This window comes from Furipterus horrens, unplaced genomic scaffold (genome assembly GCF_987537825.1).
Source record: "Furipterus horrens unplaced genomic scaffold, mFurHor1.1.pri manual_scaffold_5, whole genome shotgun sequence".
Lineage (NCBI taxonomy): Eukaryota > Metazoa > Chordata > Mammalia > Chiroptera > Furipteridae > Furipterus > Furipterus horrens.
Window position 1 is genome coordinate 109,146,580 of NW_028327175.1, and position 21,130 is coordinate 109,167,709.

Below are 21,130 nucleotides of genomic sequence, written 5' to 3' on the forward strand. Positions count from 1 at the left end.
ACGTCTGCTGGCTCATGGCCTCTTCCCTCCCCTGGGTGGGAGAACTCCCCTTCGTTCCCATGCAACTCTAGAAACTCTAGAAATCAAATACTTAGTAAGTGGGAAAATCTGAGCAGATTCTCCATTCTCTCACCAAAACACAATTCCTGAACTGAATGTGTCCTTTACAGGAAGAGTTAGGGGGTCTCTCCAGGTCAATGTGACAACCACACTGACAGCTCTGTGGCTGCTTCAGAGGACACTGCAGTGGGACCAACCACTCACCAGCTATCCTCTGCATCTTCATGCGCCTCGCCTGGATGCGGCCCTTGGCCAGACGCTGCTTGGCGATGATGCAGCGGATGTGGTCCGAGAAGACGAAGGTGGCCTGGAGGATGGGGAAGGGCTTGGAGTGGGGGCTGGACGCAGGCTTGTGGATGGTGATGTTCAGGGCACGGCTGTCGTCCTCTACGCCAGTCACCTGCATGTCCTGCACGGGGAGGAGGTGAAAGGAAATGGTTTACTCATTAGGTTCAGGAGGAGTGTGACTGCTCAGGAGCTGTAGGTTCCATGTCTCATCTGCAGGAGACACCCCTACCTCCAATTTCGACTGGCTTTTGCTCTGAAGGAGATTATCAGCTCCTCAAGTCTAAGCCAGTCAAGGATGGACACAAACCAGACCAGGCCTAGCAGGAGGAGACAGCATGGGAAGCACAGAGCTCTCAGAAGGAGCGATGCTGGTTGTGGCAGCGGTACCGTCCACAGAGGACTTGAGTCAGCTAGTGAACAAAGGGGTACACCAGCCCTTTCAAGGGGCCATGGGAAACCCACCAGTCAAACTCCAAAATTATTTCTGAGAACCTAATTATAACCAAAATTTCTATGCCATCTGGCACAAACTTAGATATACTGACTCATCTACAGATCAATTTCTTCCTTGTTTCTCTTAAGAAGGGGGCATCATTACACGCATTTGCATGGCCCCGAAGACTTTCTAGTTACTAAAGGGAAGAGCTAACTCTGAGAAAGAGAAGAGAGGATCACTTAGCAGGCATCTGAAGAAAACTACATTTGAAAACCAGAGAAGGAACTCACATATAGCAAGTGTAATAAGGATAAATCCAATCTAAAATTTCTAAATGGATTCCATGTAAAGAATCTGCTTCCCACAGAGGTTTGAGGTGATTTAAGATAAAAGCCTGAGACAGGAGATAGACACGAATGTCAGACATCCTATAGGAGTCAGGAAAAATGTTAAAAAAGGCTCACTAAGATGGTTGCTGTTCCCAGGCATTAAATCTGGCACGGACTCTTGGGAAATGATACCCGTGTGGAAATGTTGCACTGGGGATTAGATGAGATATTACACATGTAAAATGAAGAGGCTGGCCCGGAGTAAAGGCCTGACAAATAGTGGCTATTGGAAGACGACCAAAAGAAAAGGTTTATGTGGCTTTCATTGTCTGATGGAGGACACATATTAATCCTTTGAGGGAGAAAAACACTTTCTTAATGCTAAACTCTAAAGGAATTGATCATAAGCCTAGATAAATAAGAAGCACTAAGTCACCTAACGGACAACCATTTACATGGAAGTCTTTTCATAAATAAAAGACTCTTCACATAGCTGTTTCACACATCACCCTTGGTAAAAGATATTTCTTAAATGGAAAGATCTTGAAAAAGAGGAGGTTGGGGAAAGGTTGCCAAAGCATCTTCAAACACGTGGGTGGTTCTCTTGGAGAGCGGCACACTGCCAGAAGGCCACGTTGTGGAGAGACGGATGTGGGTCCGCCTGAGCGAGGCCTTGCCAACACCAGGCCGGCCCAGTAAGGAAAAAGGCTGCCTCAGAGCAGGGCGAGTCTCAGGCCTGCAAGAGTTTAGTGGACATTCAGGGACTGGGGGCTGACGGAGGTGTGAGCTAGAAGCCTGTTGTCAGCTCCTCTGGAATGCTTCATTCAACCAACCAGCTGGCATTAGTCACCTATCGAAGAGACAAACATTGAGAAAATCCAAGCCCCAACTTGGCTTTTGGCTATTGTGAGCCCAGCGCTGCTGGAGAGGGGGTGGGGCAAAGGAACTTACACACTGCCAGCGGCAACAATCGTTTAGACAGGAATTTGGCTGTGTCCACAAAGACTGAAAACAGGCATACCCCAACTTCTTGGGATCTGCCTAGGGAAAACCTTGCCCAAGTGCACAAGGAAGTAAGGTCAATTCTGTTTACAGTAACACTGTTCGTTAAGGTAAAAAAAGCGAGAAACAGCCACTGGGCACTGGCTAACCATGCCCTTGTATAGAAGGGAGCAATGAACACATTGCATGGGGGCATTTTGTGCCAACACATCATGGTGGGAGCAGGAGACTTTTTGAAATATGCGCGTGAATTTTGTTGTTATGTAAAATCACTATAAATTAAAAACTACTTTGAATTTTCTTTATGAAACTTTGATTTTCTTACCTTAGAATGTATTCTTCATTGTTAGAATGAAAGATAAAAGGCACTCTATGCACAGTTTGTGAAAAATGCAATTTTCTGTGCCCCGCATAATGTGTTAAGAAAGTCTGCATATACTACCGTGGTTAGCTCTTAAAGATATATGCCAAGTGAAAAAAGCAAAGTTTAGACTACATTCAATGTGATACTATCAAAAAATACATACACATATCTTCTCTCACGTATATGTACACAATTTAAAAAAACAGTACAGGTAATTATATTTACATATGTATTTAGCAGAGAACAGATCTGGAAGGATTATTGATAATGGGAAGAGGGGAATGTAAGAACTGAGTTTGGGTCAAAAAGAACTTGACCCATATCTGTGAGATAGTTTAATTTTTTTCAATAATAATCTGTTCATGTGGTCTTAGTGTCATTAAAAATTAACTGTAAAGATGATACTCATGTATGTTTGTACAGTCAACAGAGAAGAGCTTCTGGAGTTCTTGGCCTTCATACCTGCAGGAGGCCCGCAAACTTGACTACTCCCCAGCCGAGCCTGGACACGTCGGGTTCTACCAAACTCATCTGGTAAATATCGACAGCCAGGAATCGCTGGACCATGCTGCCATCCTTGGTGACCACTGTGCATGCAATCAGGTCACTATTGTCTGGAAAGAAGGAGATAAGACAGCAGAATGTAGTCTGGCTTCCCAGCCTGATGGAAACATGCACACCTGAACCTGAGTCCCTCTGAGTCACACTGGGCAACTTTCTTTACCACTCTTGGCTTCAGAGTTCTCATTTGAAAAATGGGGATAATACCCATCCCTCTCAAAGTACTATCTGTGAAGCATGATATAAAGTACATAAAGCATTAGTGCAATGTTTACTGCACATTAGGTGCTCAAACTGTAGCTAAAACAAACAAATCGAGAATCTCTTAACACGTTGGTACCGATTAAACGCCTTTTAGAAATGACGAGAATTCTCGCCACCCGTATGCAATGTGTTAACATTTCAGTGCTTCCTTGCAGACTGTTGGAGGTTTACACTGTGATGGTGTTCACTTAAATTAAGTGCAGATGGCAAAGGAAGAGTCCCCTGCTTGGTTATAGAACCTCCAGCCCCTCAAGCTGGTGTCGGGCAATGGAGAGCTGAGCTCTGCACTAGATGGTGTGCGATCCTGGGAAAGGCACTTGCCCTTCTGGACCATGGTTTTCCAGCTGTAAGATGGGAATAATATCCCCTTTTGCAAGCTGTTTGGTGCATTAAATGAGAACAGACAGGTAAAAATTTTAGCATGGGGTCCTCAGTGTATGCTGGGTCCCTTCTCTTACTTGAAAATTATCTCCAAATTTGGTAGCTATTTCAGTGCCTATTCTGATGACAATGAAATAGCCAGGACCATTAAGTCTATGGCCTGCTTTGAGTTACCTCCAATGGAATCCTCCGCTACATGTCTTAAAAGAAATAGCCAAACCAGGAAACAACCTAAATGCCCCCAAATAAGGAAACATTTTGAATCTGATTTTTCCCCATCACATGGAAAATTATATACCCATTTAAAAATTATGTTTAACCAAACTGTGGTTACCTATGGGGAGGGAAGTGAGAATTGGGGGTAGGAGTGTGTGTGGTTGGTGGAGGGGAGGGGAAATATCCATGAGAGAATTTTGATTTTTGTTCTATATACAACTGTTTTATTTGAAGTTATCTTCAAATGAGAAAATATTCAAGATGTACATTTGCAATACATATTAAAAACTCAAATAAAAAATCCTATTTACAAATAATTGTAGTGACATTGAAAAAGACATTAAAATTTTAAATGAGCCCTGGCTGGAGTGGCTCAGTGGACTGAGTGCTGGCCTGTGAACCAAAGGGTGGCTGGTTCAATTCCCAGTCAGGGCAAATGCTTGGGTTGTGGGCCAGGTGCCCAGTTGGGGGCACGTCAGAAGCAACAATACATTGATGTTCCTCTTCCTCTCTCTGTTCCTGACCCTCTCTTTAAAAATAAATAAAGTCTTAAAAAACTTTTTTAAATGAAAACATTCTTACTATGATTTTGGTATGTTAAAAAAAAAAAAAGAGATATCCCTACAGAAGTACAAGTTCAGAAAAATATAATAAAATCTTAAAAGAAGTCTCTGATTATAAGAATGGCACTTATTTTAACTTTTTTACAAACAGCTTTGAGGTATAATTTTATATCATAAAATCAATCCATTTAAAAAAATCTTCACCTGAGAAAATGTTTATCGATTGGAGAGAGACAGAGAGACATCTATGTGAGAGAGAAACATCAATTGGTTGCTTCCTGTATGAGCCCTGACTGGGGATCAAACCTGCAACCTTTTGGTGTATGCGATAATGCTCCAACCAAATGACCCACCCAGCCAGGGCTTAGATTCACCCATTTTAAGTGTACAGTTAGGTAGCACAGATGGTATAAATCCTGGTCCCAAACACATGTGCTAACAAACTTGGGCTCAGGTATTCACCAAGGTTTTTACCCCCATTTTTACTTTTCATTTAGATCTAAGGAATGACAGATAAATTTCTCCTCTCCTTTTCAGGCACGCCCTCCCCATGCACACCTCAATTTAACCCTCTGAGAGCGTAATCTATCTGGGATCTTGTCTTCATGGGGATGAATGTCTCCCAATCCATCTTCTCAGCTTTTCCTGACCTCCTGTTTCTGTCTATTCTTCCCTAGGATAGACAGCCAGATGCCCCATGGGCAAACACCAGCACCAGACAAGCTTAACCCTCTGGACTGCACTTTCTTACCATCTAGGGCAAGAATCTTCCTCCCTTTCCCCATAGTCCAGCCAAGTATTAAAAGATTTCTAAAAATTATCTTATCCAGAATTTCTAGTTCCAATCTGGAAGGCATCTAGATAGTCTTCTATATTATCAGAAATGTAAGTCATCATTTTCATTCTTACAAACCTTTTCTTTGTGGTAGGTAGAGTTTATTTTCTTTACTCACTACTTAAGACGCATTCCTCAAGGGGAATCTTTCATTTTTTAAAAATAGAAAACAAAACTAAAAATGACTATAGGTGCTTTTCCTTTCCTTTTTTCCTTTTTCTCTCTCTCTCCCCTCCCCCTCTAAACAGGATGAGTCTGCCCTCTTCTTTCCTTCGTTCACAAAGGGCGTGCCCGGGGACAGCAGGCACAGACACAGGTGTCCGTGTCGGTGGGTGTGCTGGTGACAGTGGGGCTTGTCAGCAGGCAACCCCCTCATAAAGCCCAGCAGCCTCAGGGGCTTCAGGGAAAAAAGACCTACCACCTCTGCTGCAAAGAACAAAAAAAAAAAAGGAAGAACTAAACCCCAAAGCGGAACAACTTTCAGCAATGCAATTGAGACATCAAAGCCCTGTGAGAGGTTTCATAAGAAAACTAAAAGCAACTGTCACCACGAGAAGGGCGGCTCTGAGAGGGAGGGAGCCCTGGCTTTTCAGAATGCGAAGGGCAGTTAAGAGAAACACAGGGGCTTCCAAGGACTAAAGAAAAGGGCAGCTGTCCTTCAGAAGATCAAGGAGATGCTGGCTGGGGGCACTCATCTGTGGGCCTCTCCAGTGTCATTTTACGGAACTCCTTTCACCACCTCGGCCCTTGGCTGCTCTGTCCTAGGGGAACGGGGCTGTCCGGTCGGTGATCTTTGAACGGCCACGATGTCTTGGGTGAAGGAGGACACAGGAGAGAGAGCTGCTGAACGGAACCCAATTCTACCCACAGTCTGTCCTTTGCCTGCCACCTTCATGAGGGCACCGGTGAATGTCGCTCTGAGCTGGGGAAGCCATGCTGGGGGCTGAGGTACCAGGAGGGACGCGGTCCCCTGGGGGAACTTGGAGGCAGGCAACTACGTCAGGGCATGTGATGGCCTCATGAGACTCCCTGCCTGCCTCTCAGGAGTGGCCTATAGCCAGGGAGGACAACAGAGGTGACAGGTCATCTGGACACTGGCACTGCTCAAATCTCACTGCCCATATAAATCTCACGGTCCTTCTCCCATCGACCTCACCTTCAAAAGGGGTGAGGCCTGGGACTCTATTTTTAAAAATTACAGAAAATTATCAGAAGACAACACAGGAGAATATCAGTATGACCTTAGGGGAAGGAAAGGATTTATTTAAAAAGAAATAAATATACAAATAAATAAATATAAGATTGGTAAACTAACTCCATTAAAATTTTTTAAATTTTTATTTATTTATTTTTAGAGACAGGGGAAGGGGGGGGGGAGAAAGAGAGGGAGAAAAACATCGATATGCAAGAGAAACATCGATTGATTGCCTCTCGCACGCCCCCAACGAGGGACCTGGCCTGCAACCAGGCACATGCCTGCACTGGGAATTGAACCAGTGACCTTTCAGTTCACAAGCTAGCAATCAATCCACCAGCCAGGACTCCGTTAAAATTTAACTCATGTATAACAAATGACTTTAAAACTGTGTATAAAAAACAGACTAGGGGAAATATCTGAAAACTATCTCCAAGAGGCAAAAGATGAACAAAGCAGGTAATGTGAAGGGCTCCCGCAGGCCATTCAGAGACAAGAGAATAGGGACAGCTACTAAACACATATAAAGGTGCTCACCCTCAGAGAAATCAGGAAACAAATTCAAAGAAGATACCATTGTCCACCCATCATATTGAAAAAAACAAAAATGTCTGATGACATCAGGTGTTGGTAAGGACAAAGAAAAACAGACATTTTCAAATGCTGCTAGTAGGAGAATTAATTAACATAGCCACCTTGGAGGGCATAGAAGCATTATTTATTAAAACTGAAAGTTTCACAACACATGACCTTGCAATTGGTAAGTTCCCAAGAGAAACACACTTGTGGGCCAAGAGACACGAACAAGACTGTTGGTGGCAGGACTTGGGTCTGCAATGCCCAGTAACATGAAAGCCGAAACGCAAATGTGTATATTCATTGGGTGCAAAGCCATATGGCAAGGAGCAAATTAGATCTCTAGCCATTTCAAGAACACACTGTTGAGTGGAAAAAGCAATCTGCAGCGTGACACATGCAGTGTAAAAGTAAACCACAGAAAATGAAACTGTATATTTTCTATGGGTTCAGGTACGTGGATGTAAAAGAAAAATTTAAGAAAAAGTCTGCCAGGTGCACAGTGAAACCTGTTGGGGTGGGGGAGGCGGGATTCAGGATGCAGGGTCAAGGTCACTTTAGTTATTATGTGATGTTCTGATTTTTTTAATCCAAGCCTGGGGGAAAGCACGTGGTGACAATCATCTCAAAAGGGCGATGACAAGCAGAGGGCTCTGGCACAGCACCTCTTGGTACACAGGTGTGCGTGTTTCCAATCTAGCCAGGCTGAGCTGAAGCACCCAGTTCAACAAACACGTGGGTACCAGGTGCTGTACTAGGGAACCAGACGTCAAAGAGTGAGGCTTGGCCCTGCCACAAGTGGCACAGGGGCTGGCAAGGGTGCTGGGACTAGGGACCACAAAACACTGTGTAGATCAAGTTTCCATCTGGGCATCCTATGGGCAGAGCAGGTGGGATGACAGATGTTGCTATCGCACCCCAGTACCACAAAGATGCAGTGTGCCTCCCTGCAGACCCCTCAGCCCAGGGAGAGGTGACATGTCTCTCCTACTCCTAGGCACTTTGTTTCATTTATTCAAAAGGGGAGTCTTGCCATTTTATTTTATTTGAAAATATTAAACTTATCAGTCTCTTTGAATAGATAACACATTCATATGTTCCCATTTAAAAAGGTATACATTTTTTTTTTTTACAGTGGTTATTAAGTCTCCCTGTCCTTCCCAGAGGCAACCACTGTACGGATGTGTTTTCCATCCATTATGCATTTCAAAGTGTATGTGTGGGTACATTCTCTTCACCTTGTCTTTCACAAATGGTGGAATGTCACACCCTCTGCTTGTGCTTTTGCCACTTAACCAGGAGTCTTGGTGACCCTTCAGCAGACAGAGACCCTCCTCATGCTTTGTCAGAGCCATACCATCTTCTATTACAGGGATAAGTGATTTAACAGCTCCCACGTGGTGTTGGAACATTCTTACTCACCTATGCACATGAGAGTACATCTATAGCAGCAAAGAACTTGTGCTTAATTTTTCTCTTGAAAGCACTCACAAAGTTTTACTAAAATAAATTTCAAAAGGAAACTTCCAATCATTCCATGAACAGAAAACCTTTACGATAAAGTGACCATGGAAATACAATTAAAGGACAATTTGATTAATTTACAGCCTAAAGACTGCTCTTTGGATAAAAAGGGAGGCCCAAGAGTTAGTGAGTTTCTAAGCCAAACTAGTACCAATCTGAGACCTTCTCCTTGATGTAACAGAAAGGACCAGAGGGGCACTGAAATGAATTTCCTTATGGACTATACTTTCCAAAGATGGCCACAGCAATATCTCCTACCCTACAAAATCTTCTTACAGTGTAACCTTGACCTTCTTTCCATTAAGTGGTGGGGTCTATGTCTTTTCTCCTTGAACCAAAGTGGGCCTCTACGATTGCCTAGACCAACAGAGTACAGTGGAAGTGACCCTATCTGATTTGTGAGGCAACCAAGCAGCTGTGGAGCACACCAAGAAAAGCCAAGGCCCCAGGCTGACAGTCAGCCCCAACTTGCCAGCCCTGCAATGATCGATCCTCTAGTCCCCAGCTGAGCCACTTCAGGGGATGCCGTCTGGAGCAGAGAGGAGCTAGTCTCGCTGAGCCCTGGGCAAATGTTAGATCTGTGAGCAAAATGAATGATTGCAGTTGGATTAAGTCACTAAATTTTAAGATGGTTTGTTACTCAGAAATAGAGAATTTCAACAGTGATTCACTGTAATTTAATGAAATTTAGTGCTGTATCCAGTCACACTTAAAATGCTAAAATTATTTCAGCACCACCAAGGGGTTGAACACCACCTTCTGGAAGATTGGCCCAAACAAACAACTAAGGGCTGGTGATTTCAGACATGCAAAAGGTCCTGCAATGTTTAGCAGAATGAAGAAAAAGGAGTATAGTCATTTTCCTATGAAAGTTTAAGATACTGGGAAAGAGGAGGAGAAAAGGAAAAAGCATGAAACAGCCGCTTTACCATGAAGTGCAGAATCAGAGCAACTTGGCCTGATAAAAGTATCTTGGGCTTTGGAACCATGGTGACCTAGGTTCAAATCGCAGCTATGCCATTAATAACTGTGTGACCCTGGACAAACCACCTCCTCTCTAAGTCTCAGGTTCCTCACATTTAACACTAAAAGCTACCCTTTGTGGGACCCTCAAGGGAATTTGAGAGGGGCTGGAGACTGCCCAGTGGAATGCCCGATGACCATCACACACACAAGCTGTGTGGCCTTTACCAACAGTGCTTACTGCTTAGAAGTACCCTGACTTTTTGAAGCCATGACTGGAGCCAGACCCTTCTGCTTGAGGTGAAGTCATGCTTTCTAAATGCAGGCTTGACTAAGCAAGCTCTACAGAGGGAGAAAATGAATCATGGTTTTTGGTTGTTCCTCAGAATTCCTGTGGGGTCACAGGTAGTGAATTACACTCACCGTCTCCCATGCCCCCCCAATCCCTCATCTGTGGTTGCCCCACCCACACAGACACCCTTGCCACAAGCACCCATCTTAGTTCATACTGCACCCCAATGCCAGCCAGTCTCCAATTACCCCATTCACTCCCTCCTTCCTGGTTGAAGCCTGTTTCCAATCTAGATATAAGGCCCAAGAACGCATCACCCTGACCTGTCTCATTCACTGCTGTACCCCTGGGAGGGGGCCTGGGCAGTGACAGGGGCAGAAGGAGAATTTGTCACTGGATGAAGGGATGCTAATATCTTACGGTACTCCCATTTTGAGGCAAAGGACTTCTCAACCAGCTGTCCCTCCAGCCCCGGGGCTGCAGCCTTCTTCCACAGCTCCCTCTGACAGTGTAGCTCATTACTGAGCAATAACTGGGGCTGATTGACTTTTGCTGTATTTAAATGATCCTTCGTAATAAAATATGGGTGCCAACATCATAATTTAATTCTTGGCATTGGTGGCTCCACACACATTTAGAATTGAAGTCTTTATCCTTACAGTGAGGTTTCAAGGCCAGCAGAGTTTCAGCACTTTGAAATCTAATATCACGGGCTTAAGGTCCAATTCCTGAATACTACCACAGGTGGAGTTCAGATTAGCAACTCTGTAAACACAACCTCCACCTTGTCAGGCACGTGTTGAGAATTAGAGGTCAAGCAGGCCCAGGAACAGGGTACTACACTGATTCCCTGAGAAAAGTAGGCTTACCCTGGGTAGGATTCCAAGATACCAGGCCCATGTACAGACTTTACAGCTGAAAGGAGACCAGGATTTTCTTTGTAAGCAGAAGGCACATGGCTCCTTCTGCAAGGAACATGTGGTCCTCACCCCTCCTTGCATCCAAGAGCAGGTTGGGCTTCTATTCCAAGATCTGCAGGTGTGCCAGGCATTAGTGCGAGAGAGACAGCAGTGGCGCGTGGGCCCTCAAAGGTTGAGCTATGACAATGGGATCACTGACTTTCCTGGGATTGGTGGCCCTGTCCTGTGGGGATTCAGAGCCATTTGGGGGCTGCGGTTTTCTGAAGCCACCTACTGAAAGATGTCAGGGCTGAGGTTTATGACTGCTGCTGACACCATATCCACACTGATTGAATCAGCACCGTGTGCCACGTGCTGAGCCCCCACCTGACATGCTCTGGAATCCTATGAGGTGGGTTCACTGATTCCAGAGGACACATGCTGAGGGACGTCAAGTAACTTCCCGAAGGACACACAACTGATAATGATGTGGTGAGGTATGAAGCCAGAGCGAACACGTGACCGTCAGACCATCCTGAACAAGCCAATTGTAACCTGGGCTCTAGTCCTCTGGATAGGACCAGAGAGAAGACTGACTCTCGTTTGTCTCAGATATAGGGATACCCTCAACCCCAGTTGGCTGGTTCTGACAGGGAGACAGTCATATGACCCAAGCTCTCAACAGGCAGGCCCCATGGTTTTGCTCTCATGGTGGCTGACGGTTCGAAGCCTCCTGTGTGCTCCTGGGCTGCCCTTGGCAAGGTGCCCCCTTCACCAGGCACTGGTGGCCCCTTCCAGCAGCATAGATGGACCAAGCCCCTGCCCTCATAGAGCTTTCAGACCAGTCCGCAGATGACAGCCCCCTGGAGCTGTCCAACACTGGGAATTAGCTGTGGGAGGCAAAGAAGGCACTCTGTGGCACTAAATAAAGCCTTGACACTGACTCCAGGGAAAACCAGCCTGGCATGGCTCCCTAAGGACAGAATGCAGCTGAGGGGAGAGGCCTTAACTGACCAGTAATGCATGGATGGGGAGTGACTGATGAATCATCAGGCACCAAGGGGGTGGCGCTGGAGAGGGAGAGGCAGGCAGTCAATCAGAAGCCCAGTGGAAAAGTGCAATCCATCTCCCAAATGTCACCACTCTATCAATATCCACTACAAGAATGAAAATGATTGCTGTTCTGGGGCGCAAGAAAGTTACTCACATACGTTTCCCTGGGAGCAACCCTGAGAAGGAAGGGAGCCTTGTGCTGATTCATATGCAACCCAGCAGAGCTGGGGCAAAAGGGAACTTGGTAAATTCTACAGACCCAGCACAGGAGAATGGCCTTGCATTAGTGACTCCCAGACCTTCTCGAGCCTGATTAATGCTAGGGGGGTTAGATTAACAACTAAAGGAGACAAAGACAGTAGTCTCTGGTAGTCTCGAACAGGTTGCCTAGGCCCAGATTTGGACACGATCTGACGTCACCAGGAGCAGATCCAGGATATAAAGTACACCTTTACAACAGTATAAAAGACGTGGTGGGAAGAGTGACTCTCAGTCAGCTAGTTGGAAGGAATGACCCCCCAAAGAGCAACACAATAATAACCAAAACCCAAGTACAACAAGACAGCCCAAATAAATGACATAAAGGGCATCCCAAGAGCATCAAGTTCAGGAGATCACTGCTGAATCCCACAGGACTCCTACCACAGAAGGGCACAACACAAAGACAGGAAGTCAAAGCAGATCAATCTAAAGAAGCAAAAACAAACAAGAAGAGTCACAAAAATGGTGAGACAAAGAAACAACCCCCCATTAAAGGAAAGGAGGAATCCCCAGAAAGAGTGCTAAATGAAATAGAGGTAAGCAAACTATCAGACATGGAATTCAAAATAATGACTATATGGAAGCTCAATGAGCTCAGTGATTTCAGAGAAAAACGTCAAAGAAATCCAGGGGAACTACAAAGAACTACAGGAAGCTACAAGGAACTTACTGAGAACTACACCAGCATTAAAAAGGACATATAAACTATCAACAACAGCCAGGAGTAAATGAAGAATACGATTTCTGAATTCAAGAACACAGTAGAAGGAATCAAAAGCAGGCTAGAGGAAGCAGAAGATGGGATCAACGAGCTAGAGGACATTGTAGAAAAAAATTCCCAGAGAGTGCAACAAAACAAAAAAAGACTGAAAAGGAATTAAGAGAGTTGCAGAACAATATGAAATGTAATAATATCTGTATCACAGGAATACGAGAAGGAGAAGAGGAGCAAGGGATAGAAAACCTGATTGAAAAAGTAATGACAGAAAACTTCCCCAACTTGATGAGAGAAGAAGTCGCGCAAATCCAGGAAGCACAGAGGGTCCCAATGAAGATGAACCCCAATAGGCCCACTCCAAGACACCTCATAATTAAAAAGGCAAAACTCAAAGACAAAGAAAGAATCCTAAAAGCAGCAAGAGAGAAACAGCTAATAACACACAAGGGAGCTCCAATAATGCTATCATCAGATTTCTCAACAGAAACACTACAAGTCAGGAGGGAATGGCAAAAAATATTCCAAGCAATGAAAAACAAAGGCCTACAACCAAGACTACTCTACCCAGCAAGGCTCTCATTCAAAATGGAAGGTGAAATAAGGAGCTTCCCAGACAAAAGAAGGCTAAAAGAATACATCTCCACCAAATCAGCATTGCAAGAGATGCTAAAGATGCTAGAGATGCCTTAAGAAGATGAAGAAACAGAGAGAGACAGAGAGGAACACAGGTACAAAGGGAAAAATGACAATGAATAAGTACCTATCAATTATAACCTTAAATGTAAATGGGTTAAATGTACCAATCAAAAGACACAGAGCAGCTGAATGGATAAAAAAACATGACCTACATATATGCTGTCTACAAAAGACCTACCACAAAACAAAAGTTCTACATAGACTGAAAGTGAAAGGATGGAAAAAAGCATTCCAAGCAAATGGACATGAAAAAAAAAAAGCTGGGGTAGTAATACTTATATCAGACAAAACAGATTTCACAGCAAAGGCCATAAAAAAAGATAAAGAAGGACATTTCATAATACTTAAGGGAACAATCCATCAAGAAGCTATAACTCTTGTAAACATACATGCACTCAACATAGGAGCACCCAAATATATAAGGGAAAATCTTGGAGGACTTCAAGAAGGATATCGACAGTAACACACTTATAGTAGAAGTCTTTAACACCCCATTGTCAACAATGGACAGATCTTCCAAGAAAAGAAACATCAAGGATATTGTGGCACTGAACAACACTCTAGATCAAATGGACTTAATTGATATACAAAACACCTTCCACCCCAAAGAAGCAAAATATATATTCTTTTCAAAGACACATGGAACATTTTCAAAGACAGACCACATGGTAGGACACAAAACAAGCCTCAACAAATTCAAGGAAATTGAAATTATATCAAGCATCCTCTCAGATCACAATGCCCTGAAACTAGAAATCAACCTCAAGGAAAAAACTCAAAAACATTCAAGCTCATGGAGAATGAATAACATGCTATTAAATAATGAATGGGTAAACAATGACATCAAGGAAAAAATTTAAAAGTTTCTGAAAACAAATGATAATGAACACACAACAGCCCCAAACCTATGGGACACAGTGAAGGCAGTCCCGAGAGGGAAGTTCATAGCAAAACAGACCTACCTTAAAAGGACAGAAGAATCTCAAATAAACAACCTAATCCTACATCTGTAAGAACTAGAGAAACAACAACAAACAAAGCCCAGAGTACATGGAAGGAAATAAGATCAGAGTAGAATTAAATGACATAGAGACTAAAAGAACAATTCAAAGGATTGATAAAACCAGTAGCTCGTTTTTTGAAAACATAAACAAAATCGACAAGCCTTTAACTAGACTCATCAAGAAAAAAAGAGAGGAACCAAATAAATAAAATCAGAAATGAAAGAGGAGAAATCACAACCGATACCATAGAAATACAAAGTATGGTAAGAAATTACTACAAACAACTATTTGACAAGAAATTTGACAACCTGGGTGAAAGGGACAAATTTCTGGAAACATAATCTTCTCAAAGTGGATCAAGAAGAAGCAGAAAACCTGAATAAACTGATAACAACTAGTGAAATTGAAACAGTAATCAAAAAACTCCCAGCACACAAAAGCCCCAACAGGATGGCTTCACAGGTGAATTTTACAAAACATTTAGGGAAGAACTAACTCCAATCCTTCTCAAACTATTCCAAAAAAATCCATGAAGAGGGAATATTACCAAACTCTTTCTATGAGGTCAGTATTATCCTAATTCCAAAACTGGTCAAGACACAGCAAAGAAAAAAAACCACAGGCCCATATCGCTGATGAACATAGATGATAAAATCCTCAACAAAATATCTGCAAACCAGATCCAGCAATACATAAAAAAACTATACATTACGATCAAGTGGGATTCATCCCAGGGATGGCAAATATCTGCAAATCAATAAACTTAATATACCACATGAACAAAATGAAAGACAAAAATCACATGATCGTATCAATAGATGCTAAAAAAGCATTTGATAAAGTTCAGCACCCATTTATTATAAAAACGCTTAGCAAACTGGGAATAGAGAGAGCATATCTCAACATAATAAAGGCCACATACGAGAAACCTGAAGCCAACATTATACTCAATGGACAAAAACTGAAAGCATTCCTCCTGAGGTCAGGAACAAGACAAGGATGTCCACTCTCCCCACTCTTATTCAATATAGTTTTGGAAGTTCTGGCCACAGAGATCAGACAAGAAAAAGAAATAAAAGGCATCCAAACTGGAAAGGAGGAAGTAAAACTGTCATTATTTGCAGACAACATAATAGTGTACATAGAAAACCCTATAGACTCCACCAAAAAAACTTCTCAACCTAGTAAGTGAATCTGGCAAAATAGCAGGGTACAAAGTCAATATTCAGAAATCAAAGGCATTTCTGTATACCAACAATGAAATATCAGTGATAGAAACTAGAAAAAAATCCCATTTACTATAGCAACAAGAAAAATAAAGTACCTAGATATAAACTTAACCAAGGAGGTAAAAGACCTGTACTCGGAAAACTACAGAGCACTGAAGAGAGAAATTAAGGAAGTTAGAGCTAAATGGAAGCATATACCATGTTCATGGATGGGAAGAATTAACATCATTCAAATGCCCCTACTACCCAAAGCAATTTAGATTCAACACAATCCCTATTAAAATGCCAATTACATATTTCACAGTCCTAGAACAAATACTTCAAAAATTTATATGCAACCAAAAATGATCCCAAATAGCCTCAGCAATCTTGAGAAAGAACAAAGTAGGAAGAAGCACAATACCTGATATTAAACTATATTACAAAGCCACGGTAATCAAAACAGTCTGGTATTGGCATAAGAACAGACATATAGATCAATGGAATAGAACAGAGAGCCTGGAAATTAACCCACGTCTATATGGTCAATTAATATTTGACAAAGGGGGAAGAAGCATAAAATGGAGTGAAAATAGCCTCTTCAACAACTGGTGTTGGGAGAACTGGACAGGGACATGCAAAAAAAAATGAAACTAGATCACCAACTTACACCATACACCAGATAAACTCAAGATGGATAAAAGACTTAAATGTAAGCCGTGACACCATAAAAGTCAAAGAGGAAAACATAGGCAGTAAAATCTCAGATATCCCACGCAGCAATATTTTTGCTGATCTATCTCCCAGGTCAAGGGAAATAAAGGAAAGAATAAATAGCTGGGACTACATCAAACTAAAATGTTTCTGCTCAGTGAAAGAAAACATCAGCAAGATGAAAAGGGAACCAACCGTATAGGAAAACATATTTACCAATGATACCTTGGACAAGGGTTTATTTCCAAAATATATAAAGGACTTATACAGAGAGACTTCTGGGCAAGATGGAGGCATAGACAGGCACGCTGCATCTCCCTCCACAACCAGGAAGAAATACAACTACCTCAAAACTAGAGACAATCAGAAAGTTCCAGAAGCTCAAACTGCATGAAAGTCCAGCAAACAAAGATATAAAGAAGAAATACTCATCCAGATAGGTTGGAGGGGCGGAGCCGGAACGGAGAGGATGAGGTGTGGTGGCGGCAGCCGCAGGCTAACAGAAAGCGCAGTCACACGTTTTAAAAAGTCAGGAGGGACACCTGGGGAGCGTTCCCAGCTCCTCACCAGACCTCACAGCTCACGGTCCCAGCACCGGGGAAAATCAAGCCTCATTGCTTCTGACTGTGCAGACCAGTGGGGGTTGAAGTGGAGGCAGAAACTGCTGGTCTCTCAGCAGAGTCTGCTTATTTAAAGGGCCCCCATGGTCCTAGAATGTCCTCAGACCCACCAACTCTGGGAACGACTGCCAGGGCAGCAGCTAGAGGGGCGCCAGTCTGGTGCGGAAGTGGGAGAGGTGCCTGGAAAGGGGGCAAGTGCTGGGTAGGCGGCATTGTGCCCTCTCGGACCCGTCCCCACATATAGCGCCACAACGTGGTGAAATAGGTTGCTCTGTACTGACGAATCCCTAAGGCTCCGCCCCTTACAATGTAACAGGAGCGACAGCTCTACCTGGGACTTGGAGGCAAACAAACACAGGAGCCTGTCAGAATGAGGAGACAGAGAAGCAGGGCCCAAAAGGGGGAACGGATCAAGGTTCCAGTGGGAGAACTAAGCGACAAGGAGATAGCCAAACTCACAGATGAGGAGGCAGACAACCCAACAGACACAGAATTCAAAACACTGGTGATAATGATGCTCACAGGCTTGACAGATATGCTTGAGTATGGCAAACACATAAGAGAAGAAGTGAAGGCTATGCTAAGTGAAGCGAAGGAAAACCCACACAAAACCAATGGTGAAGGGAAGGAAACCAGGGTTAAAATCAATGATTTGGAATTTAAGGAAGAAAAAAACATTCAACCAGTGCAGAATGAGGAAGCAAGAATTGAAAAAAATGAGGAAAACTTCCCAAATTTTGTGAAGGAGATGGACATACAGGTCCAGGAAGCACGGAGGGTCCCAGGTGAGCTGGACCCAGAGGGGACCACACCAGGACGCATCATGATTGAGATGCCAAAGATGAAAGATAAAGAGAGAGTCCTGGGGGCAGCAAGAGAGGTGGAGAGTTGCCTACAGGGGGTGCCTATAGGACTATCAGCTGATTTCTCAGAGGACACTTTGCAGGCAGGAAGGGACTGACAAGGAGTATTCAATGTGATGAAAGGCAACCTGCAACCAGGATTACTCTATCCAGCAAAGCTATCATTTAGGATGGAAAGGCAGAGAAAGTGCTTCCCAGACAAGGTGAAGCTAAAGGAGTTCATCATCACCAAGCCATTATTACATGAAATGTCAAAGTGACTTACTTAAGAAAAAGAAGATCAAAACTATGAACACTAAAATGACAACAAACTCACAATTATCAACAACTGAATCTAAAAAATAAAAACAAAATCCAAGTAAGCAAACCAAAATAGAAACAGAATCATAGGTATTGGGATAATTTGGAGGGTTATCAGCTGGGAGAGGGGATGGGGAGAAATGAGGATATGGTGCAGGGATTAAGAAGCATAATCAGTTGGGACAAAATAGGGGGAAGTTAAGAATAATATAGGAAAGAGTGAAGTCAAAGAACTTACATGCACGACCCATGGACATGAACTAAGAGGGGTGGGATTGCTGGAGGGAAGGAGGATAGTGGGTGGAGGGGAGCAAAGGGGAAGAAAAAAAATTTGACTACTGTAACGACATAATTAATAAAATATACTTAAAAAATAAAAGAACTTATACGACTCAACACCAAGAAGACAGATAACCCAATTAAAAATGGGCAAAGGACCCAAACAAACACTTCTCCAAGGAGGATGTATAGAGGGTCCATAGGCATATGAAAAAATGTTGAACATCACTAGCCATCAGAAAGATGCAAATAAAAACCACAATGAGATATGACTTCACACCGGTCAGAATGGCCATCATCAACAAATCAACAAACAACAAGTGCTGGCGAGAATGTGGAGAAACGGGAACCCTACTGCATTGTTGGTGGGAATGCAGACTGTGCAGCCACTGTGGAAAACAGTATGGAATTTCCTCAAAAAACTAAAAATAGAACTGCCTTTTGATCCTGTGATTCCACTGCTAGGATTATACCCAAAGAATCCTGAAGCACCAATTCAGAAGAACTTATGCACCCCCATGGTCACAGCAGCACTATTTACAATAGCCAAGTGCTGGACACAACCTAAGTGCCCATCAGTGGATGAGTGGATCAAAAACTGTGGTACATTTGCACAATGGAATACTAAGCAGCAGAAAGAAAGAAGGAACTCCTACCTTTTGTGACACATGGGTGGAACTAGAGAGAATTATGCTAAGTGCAATAAGCCAGGCAGTGAAAGAAAAATACCATATGATCTTACCTAATACAGGAACGTTATGAACAAAACAAACAAACGAACAAAATAGAAGCAGAGGCATGGAAACAAGGAACAGACTGACAGTGACCAGAGGGGAGGGAGAAGCAGGAGAAGGGGGGAAAGAAGGGGAAGGGTCTAGTCAAGGAGTTAATGTAAATGACCCATGGACATGGACAACAGGGTGGGGATTGACTGCGGGAGGGAGGGCGCAGGGGAGAGCAATGGGGGAAAGATGGGACAGCTGTAATAGAACAACAATTAAAAAAAATGGAAAAAATGTATTACAATTAAAAAATAAATAAAATGGCTATTTTGTTATTTAAAAAATAAAAGCAAAAAGGAAAAAAGAAAAAAAAGTGCTATGGGGAGACTCCACACATGGCCCATCACATTCTAAAGTCAAAACAAGAAAGAAATCCAGTTATTCCTACTCAGGGTGTGAACCAGTGCACTCAATTAGGTTGGCTGCCTTTGACTGTCAAATCAATCCTTTGAAGAAAATTAAGTAAGTATTTCTCCATCAACGCAGCAGCAGCTTATGGGTTATTTGCTGCAAGTAGCAATCAATTACTTTGTCTTTTTTGAAGCTCCCTAAAGCCCTCCTTCCCAGCACAGCACCAGGGCAGGCGTAAAGTGCAATATTTCCTGGATGGAGTTTTGTCACATTTCTACTACGAGGCATAGAGTCTGGTCCATCCAAGAATAAAAAGTGTACCAGTGTAACTCCTAGGATCTGCAAAGGGAGTAGCAAGTGGGGATACAGATATTAGGATATGGGCTAAAATCCAGGCACCCACGGAAACTGTGACTTAGTGCTCAGTTCCAAGATTTCAACCAAGATCACCAGGGCTACCCCAACAGCTGCCACACTAGGGACGTGGTCCTCGGCCTCCTCTCCACCTGCCTCTACCCAGAGCTCCGAAAGCTCTGTGCTGCCCCACCTGTAACCACAGCTCTGAATACAGGGGAACCATGTAGGACACAGTTGCCAGCCAGGCCTGAGTGCTGGCTGCCTGGACTTGAGTTGTAGCTTTGTCACTCTCTAGTTGTGCTGACCTTGGGCACGTACATGACTTTGCTTTTGGCTGCCTCATCTGTCAGCCACGATAATTGACAAATGACATTATGGCTCTACTTCATGAAATGCATGCTGATGTTTGTAGGAATAAGGGTACTGATGTCTGCAATGTACTTTGCAATGCATGAAAAAGAGAAAAAAGAAAAGGTAAGTTGATGGGTGAATAGATATGTGAGAGAACCAGTATAATGTTAGTGGTGGAATGTAGACAGTAGGTATAAGAGTATTCACTGTACAATTCATTCAACTTGGTTGTATGCTTGAAATTCTTCAAAATAAAATGTTGGGGAGGAAAACTGACCTCCTAGGGTTGTTGTAAAAGTCACACAAGTATACAGCAGTGTGTGTAACACACAGGGACTGGACAATCAATGTGATTATTATTAATACTCTTACCTTTTTTATCTCACATTTTTGAGTGATTACTACAGTATATCTTTGCTATGAAAATCTATTTGGTTCCTGAGTTTGAATAGCAGAAATGCTAACAGAGTTTGGACATGAAGGGGTACCTGTAAGTGCTCTTTCTAGCATCTCTTAACCTTGTAGAACCTTAATTTCATCCAGTGGACTCCAGGGCCACCAAGGCTCACTTTGTTGGTATGCGTGGGTAAGTCTGTTATTTGTTCATTCAACAATTATTCAAGCAGTTACTATGTTATGGGTCAGTGTCTTGGTGGCTGTTAAATGACCCAAGTTCAATAATTAACTGGAGGGGGGACACTAGTACCATTTTCAGGCCAGGAGCCTAAGGCTTGGGGAGATCAGGTACCTTGCCCAGGTGCCCACAGGCTGTGAACAGTGTTGGGCTCCAGCTCAGCACCAACTGCTTCCAGCAAAGGGGTTTTC

At 43.3% G+C, this 21,130-nt stretch overlaps 1 protein-coding gene across 1 annotated transcript in view; it reads right to left on the reverse strand.

Annotated features, from left to right (window-relative positions):
- CLEC16A (C-type lectin domain containing 16A) overlaps window positions 1-21,130 on the reverse strand; it is a 217,300-nt gene that overhangs the window by 53,084 nt on the left and 143,086 nt on the right. Inside the window, exons 20-21 of the mRNA XM_090277013.1 lie at window positions 2,942-3,093; window positions 265-469 (exon numbers count right to left, since the gene is read on the reverse strand). Of these exons, the coding sequence (XP_090133139.1) occupies window positions 265-469; window positions 2,942-3,093 (357 nt within the window). The remainder of the gene's footprint in view (window positions 1-264; window positions 470-2,941; window positions 3,094-21,130) is intronic.